General features: G+C 53.3%; 2 protein-coding genes across 6 annotated transcripts in view; one reads left to right on the plus strand and one right to left on the minus strand.

Annotated features, from left to right (window-relative positions):
* tns1a (tensin 1a) overlaps positions 1-9,414 on the plus strand; it is a 62,999-nt gene that overhangs the window by 50,771 nt on the left and 2,814 nt on the right. Inside the window, exons 18-33 of one of the 4 annotated variants that reach the window (XM_034612937.1) lie at positions 382-2,040; positions 2,846-2,923; positions 3,170-3,333; positions 3,432-3,576; positions 6,096-6,170; positions 6,571-6,597; positions 6,843-6,897; positions 7,029-7,567; positions 7,676-7,762; positions 7,852-7,980; positions 8,065-8,238; positions 8,403-8,474; positions 8,592-8,618; positions 8,739-8,907; positions 9,145-9,211; positions 9,293-9,324. In XM_034612937.1, the coding sequence (XP_034468828.1) occupies positions 382-2,040; positions 2,846-2,923; positions 3,170-3,333; positions 3,432-3,576; positions 6,096-6,170; positions 6,571-6,597; positions 6,843-6,897; positions 7,029-7,567; positions 7,676-7,762; positions 7,852-7,980; positions 8,065-8,238; positions 8,403-8,474; positions 8,592-8,618; positions 8,739-8,907; positions 9,145-9,181 (3,437 nt within the window). In that variant the 3' untranslated portion in view covers positions 9,182-9,211; positions 9,293-9,324. The remainder of the gene's footprint in view (positions 1-381; positions 2,041-2,845; positions 2,924-3,169; positions 3,334-3,431; positions 3,577-6,095; positions 6,171-6,570; positions 6,598-6,842; positions 6,898-7,028; positions 7,568-7,675; positions 7,763-7,851; positions 7,981-8,064; positions 8,239-8,402; positions 8,475-8,591; positions 8,619-8,738; positions 8,908-9,144; positions 9,212-9,292; positions 9,325-9,414) is intronic. The other 3 variants (XM_034612955.1, XM_034612946.1, XM_034612964.1) reach the window with 3 other exon arrangements.
* On the minus strand, positions 3,584-4,870 carry LOC117777924 (C-type lectin 1-like). Of its 2 annotated transcripts, XM_034613031.1 has the most exons (3): positions 4,133-4,869; positions 3,897-4,084; positions 3,584-3,835 (listed from the first exon to the last, which is right to left on the minus strand). In XM_034613031.1, exons 1-2 carry the CDS (start codon positions 4,832-4,834, stop codon positions 3,938-3,940), a joined length of 849 nt encoding a protein of 282 aa, XP_034468922.1. In that variant the 5' UTR covers positions 4,835-4,869; the 3' UTR covers positions 3,584-3,835; positions 3,897-3,937. The 2 variants fall into 2 exon arrangements, with proteins under 2 accessions (XP_034468922.1, XP_034468926.1); XM_034613035.1 differs by lacking the exon at positions 3,584-3,835 and having other exon boundaries at positions 3,892-4,089; positions 4,133-4,870.

Genomic DNA, 9,414 nt, shown 5'->3' on the forward strand with positions numbered 1-9,414 from the left:
TATGCCCGTGTCATTCTTTTTTACATCTTTGTACACATTTAGAAACAGCTCTGTGCATCATGTCTGTAGCTTGGAGGAGACGATCAGTCGTCTCCTGGTTTTCAAACGGACTCGCTGCTCGTCTCTTGGGCTCCAGCTCACCAGCTGTCTGGACGTCCTGGTTCACAACAGACCGTGTGGGCCGGCGCTGACGCAGCGTGACAGGGGCTTCCAGCTATTAATAGAGCCGGAGGGGCTGGAGCTGAGGTCACATGAGACGGGTGCAGGGGGGGGTCACTGTGTTGGTGGTGTGGGAGGTCCGGTCCCATTTTGTCCCATGTTTTGATTCTGTGTACGTTTGCATGCAAGCGGTTTAATAGAGTTTGTCCCTGTGTCTTTCAGATGTTGTTCACACCCAGGGTCCACTTGATGGAAGCCTCTACGCCCGCGTCCGGAAGAAAGACTCCCTGGAGGGAGTGGTCACCATCAACGGCCTCCCAGTCCTTGAGAACCCTTTGACCAATGCTAAGAACCTGCTGCAGAACGCCAGCCACCCGCTCCAGACCGCCGAACAGACGCTTCCTGTCGCAGGCCACGCCTCCCTCCCCGCCGTCGACCACACCCTCTCCGTGAGCAGCGACTCGGGCAACTCCACCGCCTCCATCAAGACCGATCGTACCGATGAGCACAGCCAGTCGGTGCAGAGCGCCGCCAACCACAGCAACCCGACAGCGGCCCACCCGCCCCTCAGCCCACAGGAGAAGAGGGAGCTCGACCAGCTCCTGAGCGGCCTCGAGGCGCCGGCTCATCTGCGGCAAGCCTACCTGTCCACGTCCACCAGCCCTGGGGGCGGCGTGCGGCACCTGGTCCCAGCGCAGGTGCACGTCAACGGGGGCCACACCAGACTAGCTGGTGCCCGTACGACCGAGGAGCGAGAGACAGATATTCTCGACGACGAGCTGCCCAACAGCCAGGAGGGAAACAGTGTCGACAGCTTGGGCACGATCTCCTCCCTGGAGGGTCAGGGGACGCCGGCTGACCTTTACTACCAATCACAGACGCCTGTCAGTGGGCAGAACGACGGGCCGTACCTGGAGAGAGGCGTCCTCGGGGAGAAGTTGAGCGAAATGCCCGTGCACGGAGTCCGAACTCCCACGGCGATGCAGGAGAGGACGGCGGACGCTGCGTCACCACAGGGGGGGTACAGCAGCTTCCAGAACGGAGGAGGGATGTACCGCTCGCAGTCCTTCGGGAACCCGCCTGCCAGCAGCCCTGAACCCAACCCCACGCCGATGCCCCGCGCCCCCGAGAGGAGCACCAGCAGCCGGGAGGCCGTTCAGAGGGGTCTGAACACCTGGCACCAGTACAGCCTCCCAGACGACCCCTTCGGACCGCCGCTGCAGTCCACCCACAGCCTGCCCCATTTCCCGGCGTCGCAGCGGGACATCGAGCAGTCCATCGAGGCGCTCAACATGCTCATGCTCGACCTGGACCCCATCAACTCCCACATGTCCAAGTCTCACAGTGCGCCCCCTGGCGAGAACAGCCTGAATTCGTCCCAGGCGCCCTTCTCCCAGACGCTCGCCAGACCCTCGTACCAAGCAGACTCGGCCATCCACGGCTACAGCAGCTCCGGCTCGGTCAACAACGCCTTTCATCAGCCGCTCCGCTCCACGGGGAGAGTGTCCAACCAGAGCCCCGTCATGGAGTCTCCTGTGTACTCCCCCCAGAGGCCCAACGCCAGCTTCCAGCAGCAGAACACCACCCCGACACACACTCCAGAGCCCTACCTCCACCCACGCCAGGCACCGCACCACTTCCCCACCGATTTTACCCAGCAGGCTCCGCTGAAGCCCGTGAACTCGCACCAGAGCTCCTTGGTTTCCCACTCCCCGGAGCCGCAGGGCTCGTCTCCGTACCCGGGCTACAGCGCCTCGTCCTCCCCCGTCCCGGCGCTCACCCCCCAGCCCAAAGACACGTCCTCTTCATCGCTGGCCAGAGAACAAGACGCTGAGGAGGAGACGCTCAACCTGGAGGGCCTGGTGGCTCACCGCATCGCCGGTAAGAGAGGCTGAAACACAATGTGGGTCATTTTAACTAAGACCTGCAGCTGGGAATCATGGAAACCAGCATGTTTACAGTAAAACACGTTACTAACTGTGGATTAGCTTGGTTCAAGTTCAGGTTTATAATTGAATAAGCATAGAAAATAATCAAATTTAATACAAAACATGATAAAAACACTTCACGCTCCAGTAATCAGACCTAAAATACATCATAATACAGAAGATTAGATCAAATAAGATGTTGCTCCAAAGTAAAAAGGCCTAAATCAAAAACAATATAACTAGATAAGTTACAAAATGTAAAAGAATAAACTAAAATAGAAAAAGGTTTTATTTCTGCCTGGAGGGAGGGAAAGTATTTTATTATAAGAGGCGAACATTATGTTAATGTGTGAATGAGAAACGCTGACGAGGCTGTTTCAGACTTTTATTCTGTAACTTTAGATCCTCTTCAGTTTTATTCACCAGCTTCTTTTCTTACGTTCATGTGGAAGCTCACCAGCGCCACCCACTGGAGGACAGTTGTAACCCCAGTTTCCAGGTTGTCACAGATCTGATGGATTATTGTGACTGAGACTCTGAAAACATAAAATCATCTCATCTGACAGATATCTTTTCACTTCCACTGGATTCATTTCTGTTCTGGTTTTTCCTTTTCTTCTTTTCTGTTCACTCCATCCCTCCTCCGTGCATCTGCTCGCTCCTCCTCATCCTCCCTCTCCTCCTCCTCCTCCACCTCCTCCTCCACCTCCTGCCTCCCACCCTCCTCCCTGACCTCCCCCCCCCCCCCCCGGGAGCAGAGTACAACGCTCGTATTCGGGGCATCTGTGAAAGCATATCACCTCAATCCGACCGCCATCGCTCCTATTCCTTCTCTGGTTTGTCCACTTTCCTTCGCTTTTTACTTTCTGGCCTTTTGTTATCACTTGTCTTCATTTGTTTATTTCTCACTTTCCACTGCTTTTTATTCCCTGCACATCACTTCTTTACACTTTAAACACCCCCCCCCCCCCCTTTCTGTGTCCAGCTCTGTGTGTCAAGCTCATTTCCTGACACACACTATAACATCTGTTTTTGAATATGAGTGGACAGCACCACACACTGAACATTTTGGCCTGTGGCAGGAGTCCGCTCCAGAGGAATGACCCCGGAGGTGACGCAGGAGACGGGCCGGCGCCGGACCACCAGCGAGGGACAGTACCAGAGCAGCCACGAGAGCACGCCGCCGGTTCACTCGCCGGACTTCGCCAACAATCTGGCGCTCAACCCGGGAGGAAGACCCCGAGAGGTGCGGTGGTCGTCCTCCCGTCCTGAGCACATTGTTTTATTGTGAAACTTCTGCTGATTCATCAGACTAACCAACACTTTGTCTTGTTGTTGTTGAAGGGTCACATGCACAGCTACCGGGAGGCGTTCGAGGACGACAAGCCGGACGGTTTTGCCAACAGTCCGACCTTTGGAGGCGGTGGTGAGAACTCTCCACAGACCCCCGGCTTCCCTGTGTCGCCTCAGACTCCTTACTTCAACATGTGTAGGTCCAGACAGGGGGCGCTCTCAGACCCTCTCAACACGCAGCTCTGCCTGAATATCCCTCTTTTCTTAATTGTAAAGAAATATGAAAGGCGAGTCAGACGAGACAGCAAAGAATGTATTTCTTATTATTACAGTTTCTTTAAACTCCTGGTTCCAGCGCCAGTTTAGAAACAAACAGGTTTAAATCAGAAAAACACAAAAACAAGCTCTAAAGATTCAAATCAGGACAGAAAAACTACTGTCACCAAACTTTCAAACATGCATCTAAGGTTTAGAAGTCGAAAAAAGTTATTTTATCGTTATCCTCAAAACCTCAAAATGCTTTTCAATATAACCTTGATACTCATATCACTTGTAAACTAGTAAAAACAAACTTGAAGTCTATATTTCTGAACATGAAGTGTCAAGTAGCAGACGAAGTGGAGTCTGTCTTCACAGTCATGAGGCTTCCACACACGCTGATTCACCCTGTCAGCTGCAGAACTGGCTCGGGTCCCTGCACCGCTCTGAACTGTCCCCACGGTGGCGTTAGCGAGCCCCGCTGCTCCTCCCACCACCTGTAAAGCAGCACAGCTCAGCCTGAGTCGAGGACACGCAGGTTTGATCTCCTCTCTCCAGGCCTCGTACTCCAGCGGCCGCCCGTCCACCCACCGCCAGCCGTCGGGGAAGAAATGCAAACCGATCCAGACGTGCTCCGTGGTGACATGTTTCTCCAGCTCGCTCTGGATCAGCAGCATCTCCGTGAGCGAGGTGACGCTGGCCAGGTCGAGGTGACGCTCCCTGCAGTGGTCCAGAGCCTGCTCCCACGTCTTCCTCTGCCTCACCACCACCACGCTGAAGCAGAAGAAGGGAAACTTGTAGTGGGGCCACGCATCGTGCCACCCGTTCTTCTGAATCAAGCCGTAATGCTCATTCGGTCGGTTTTCTGGCTGCCCCGGGTCCCAGAAAAACACAGACACCTCCGCGCCGCCCGACCACATCCACTTCACACCGTCCGTGGAGAAACTCTCCAACCCCATCCACAGATAACCGCCGATCTCACCGGCGAGCTTCTGGAGCCGCTCCGTGTCCTGTTTGTTGCCGATGGCAGCCAGGTCCGTGTAATGCGTCCGACAGTGAGTCTGAGCCTCGGCCCAGTTCATCTTCTGCTCCACGTAGACGTACTTCCCACAGGACGAGCTGAGCAGCAGCAGGAGGCAGGCGAGCGTCTCCTCCATGGCTGCAGCCCGCTGGAGAAGTGAGGGAGCTTTAAACATGTTGACGCTGCAGTTTGCAAAGCATTTGCATGGAGTGAAGGATTCTGGGTGAAACCTAGAATCACAGCCGAGGGGAGAAGATCTGAACATCTGCAGCTCGTCAGTCAAATACATCTGCAGCTGTTTTGATGAGCAAGTCATTTAATGTTCATTTAAAGTTTTAAAACAAATCACAATCGACACTCAAACATAGACACATTCATGAAGCGTGTCACCACAATAACTTCAAGGTAACATGAACTAAAAAGTGAAATGTGTGTTAATGTGAGGAAGCTTCGATGGTCGTTAGGGAGCTAACTTATTATTCACAGGAAAACTCGTTGATGATAAATGTGTCGTCTCAACAGGAGCTCGTATTCAGGTCGGATCTTCCTCTCGCTCTCTGAGGCGCCGGCAGTGGAGACAGTTTCAGACACGAGCTCCTCCCGACATTTAAACTATTCAGGTCGTGAATTTGTTTGAGGCAAAACCCAAGCGACGCTTCACTGGACAGCGAACACCAGCAGGTGTGTGCAAAGCACTGCGTTTGAATAAGAGGCAGTCGAGCTCTCAGGTTTCTGCTCAGGAAACAAATTTATAGAAATGACTGTTTGGACTTGGTTGTTATTCTCTCTCCCCCCCCCCCCCCCGTCCTGCAGTCAGTCCTGATCAGCTGTTGCAGTAAGAATCTGTGGCACAAAAACCGTCATCTCCACCCTCCTCATCCTCCATCAGCCCACGAACATGAACCTGAATCCCGGACCTGACGCTGGTCTGGATTTTCTGTCTCCAGCTGAAGAGTTTGTTCTGTTGCTTGATATTTAAATCACGGATCCCGTCTGTAAAAGTCTCCCGGACACAAACTCTTCAGTGTTGACGTCTCCTCCACCGACACATGTCGATACTAACACGTGTTTTAACCTTTCACCGCGTGCCGCCGCCTCAGCCGTGGTCATCGTCTCGTGACTCCCATTCCTCATGCTCATTGGCTCATTTCTCTACCTCCTGATTAAACCTCTACAGCTGTTTTTAAATGTCTGAAGCTAAAGCAGCTGATGACATGTGAGAGTAAACGTCTGAACTAGTGAGTGGAGATGATTCAAATCATATAAATACAAGAAAGTACAGTGGAATCTTTACATTCAACTCAAACATGCATTTCCATGTGTCATTGTATTTGCTCGTTTCACACTCTTGCACGTCGTTTCATCTTCCTGTTTTTATTCATATTCAGTTCTTTTATTTTGCTGTTAAACGTGACTTCCTGTCTCTTTGTGTGAAGCCCGTTCTCCTGCAGGTTTGACCAAGACGCCGCTGTCCACGCTCGGACTGAAGCCGCATCACCAGGCCGGATCAGGTCAGCTCAGATTCTTTATTCACACTGAGTCCTGATAAACATTCAAAACGCTGAATTTCCCTTTTTCCTATCGTCCGTCACATTTTAAAGGTGCAGCTGCTTCAAATGTTTCACAAACACAAAGACACAGAATCACAATGAGCTGAATTTGTAACTTGATATTAGATGATTTTATTCTGAGAGAAATAAAGACAGAATCAAACATCGAGAAGCTTTGACTTCCTTCTGTCGCTGAGTGTAGTTGTCTCTGGCGCCCCCTGCTGCTCACATCTGGCTTTTCTGGCTTTGCACTCAAGTTTGTCTTCCCTCTCTCCTCCTCCTCCTCCTCCTCCTCCAAACATCCTCTCCTCTTCCTCTTCTCTTTCTTCATCCTTTGCTTTCTATCTTTTCTTGCCGCTAGACTCTGATTCTAACGATGGAGAGCACGGTAAGCGCGTTTCCGTGGCAACAAGCCGCGAGCGTCTCTGCACCAAACACCAGCACAGTCCCCGAAAAACACCAAGACACTTTATGTTCCTGATCGTTTGTGTGTCTCACTGAAACCAAACACTTTTCTGATCGTGTCGCTCCGACGCCCGACACCTGCATCACACGTGGACGAGAGACAGGTTGTATAGAGACTGACCCTGTGTGTGTGTTTGTGTGTTTGTCGTGATGCTCCGTGTTGTTCAGATCATCCCAGTTTTGAGGACTGGTGGACCAGCAGCCCGGTCCACGGTGCAGACGGGTGAGTGGTCAGGTTTCTCTTCCTCTTCATCAGTCACTGAGGAGCGATGAAGACGAGACGCAGCCTCGCTCTTCATCTTGTTTCCATTTAAACAGGAAGCAGATGATCCATGGTTGTTTGTTTTCCTGCAGGAGGAGGTTTGGTTCGTCAGACAGCCCCGCCCACTCCCACCCCCACAGACCCGCCTCCCCCGAGGGCTGCCAGGTCAACATCATGGGCGTCCACACCGTCCCCGGCAGCCCCAACACCCTCCACCGCACCGTGGCCACAAACACACCGCCCAGCCCCGCCCTCCAGAGACGCCTGGGTCAAGCCAGCCCCTCCCTGGGCAGACACCCGCCTGCGTCCGGCATCCCCTCCAGCCCTCTGATTGGACGAAAGACAGCAGCCGCCGGCGTGCCTCCCAGCCCCCTGATGGGGCGCCGCACGGCAGCGAGTGGCCACAGCACGCCCGATGAGCTGGGGGCCGCCTCTCGCCAGGGGAGCGCCCAGCCGCCGTCCACGCCTGCCTTCCCCGTGTCCCCGCAGCTGCCAGAGAAGAGACACATGTCCAGCGGAGACGCAGAGAGGATGGACAACAATAACATGACGCCAACACCGGCCAGCGGGGGCAGCACGCCAAATCTGACCGGCACTCGCACACTCCCAGACCTCCCCAAGTCCATATATGGTGAGACGCTAAAACACCACGCCTCCAGAGAAGATGTCACAGGTCTTTTGAGTTTCAGAATGTGTCCTCTGCAGTAATCACGTCTCTCGTCTCTCTTCCTCTGAACAGACGATTGTCCCGACATCAAGATGAACGTGAAGTTCGTCCAGGACACGTCCAGGTTCTGGTACAAGCCCGACATCTCCAGAGAGCAAGGTGAGAGTCTCAGCCTCACTGCCCTCACCTCCCTGAGCTTCCTCTTCCTCTCTCATCCTCCTCCTCCTCCTCCTCTCTCCTTCTCTCAGCCATCAACCTGCTGAAGGACAGGGAGCCCGGGGCCTTCATCATCCGGGACAGCCACTCGTTCCGGGGGGCGTACGGTCTGGCCATGAAGGTGGCCTGCCCCCCTCCGACTGTCCAACAAACCAAGAAAGGTGAATATAGAGCGCTCCCCAGCAGCACGAAGCTTCCTCCCAGCAGAAGGTGAAACCTCTGACACGTAGTTGTGTGTTTTCCAGTCGGGGACCTGACCACCGAGCTGGTGAGACACTTCCTGATCGAGACGAGCCCTAAAGGCGTGCGTCTGAAGGGTTGTCCCAACGAGCCGTACTTCGGGTGTCTGTCCGCTCTGGTTTACCAACACTCCATGACTCCGCTGGCTCTGCCCTGCAAACTGATGATCCCCACCAAAGGTCCGTCCAAGTCCCCGTCTCCCATGTCCCCTTAACTTCCTGAGGAAATCTGAATCTACCGTATCTGAATATTGATGCAGGGGTGTGGTCCCTGTCCGTTAGAGTAGAGCATCATGTGCATTCAGGGAGCGGAGGAGGTTCACTCTCTTCTTCTTTGCTCTCAGATCCGAACGAGGAGGCCTTGGAGCTGGCGACGCCCACTGATCCTGGGCTGGAGCTCATGAAGCAAGGAGCAGGTAAGAAGGAGAATCATCAGCTTCTTAAAGTCACCCTCCATCCACTCGTCAGGACACATTCAGTGTTTGTGTGTTTCTACATGAATCAGTTCACATGTCCACACCTTTACTTTACAGTTCAGAAGGTTCCTGAAGAAGCTCATGGTAAATACTGGTTCACTCTGCTCATGCTGAGATACTCTCTCTCCTCTCACCGGAGTTATCTAACACCACCTCCCTCTCTCTCTCCCCTCTCTCATCTCTCTCTCTCCCCCCCCCCCACAGCGTGTAACCGTCCTCTACATCAACTCCGTGGACATGGAGTCTCTCACGGGGCCTCAGGCCGTCGCCAAGCGATCAGCCAGACCCCTGGAGACCAACCCGCTGCCGGCGGCCACCCCGTCCACTTCAAGGTGTCCCCACAGGCATCCACACTCACGGACAGTCAGAGGAAGTGAGTACAGTGAAGGGCTGACACACCACACACACACACACACACACACACACACACACACACACACACAACACACACACACACACACACGTGACGTTTGGAGGAAGTTGGGTTCAGTAAGTTTTTTTATCCTGAGACAACTAAAAGCAGTTATCCATTAAAATAGGAGCGACTCTAAAGGTCATCGTCACTCCTCCCTTCCAGTAACTTGTGTGTGTTTCTCTTTCTCTGCTGCAGAATCTTCTTCAGGCGACATTATCCATCAACACAGTGACTTACGTGACACCGATCCCCAGGACAGGAAGTAAGACCGTCATGGCTTTAACATGAGAACATGAACCATTTGATGAGTTATTAACTGTTCATCTGTTTCCTGTTTGCACAGATGGGGAAACGAAGGGGAGGCGGCTCCGTCAGGTCAGTAAAGTAAAAACACATTTACAACCACTCGATGCTTCTAGAAAACCAGTTTGAATACTCAACACATGTTTGGGGTTTTAACTTCCA

The sequence above is a fragment of the Hippoglossus hippoglossus genome, chromosome 2, assembly GCF_009819705.1.
Source record: "Hippoglossus hippoglossus isolate fHipHip1 chromosome 2, fHipHip1.pri, whole genome shotgun sequence".
NCBI lineage: Eukaryota > Metazoa > Chordata > Actinopteri > Pleuronectiformes > Pleuronectidae > Hippoglossus > Hippoglossus hippoglossus.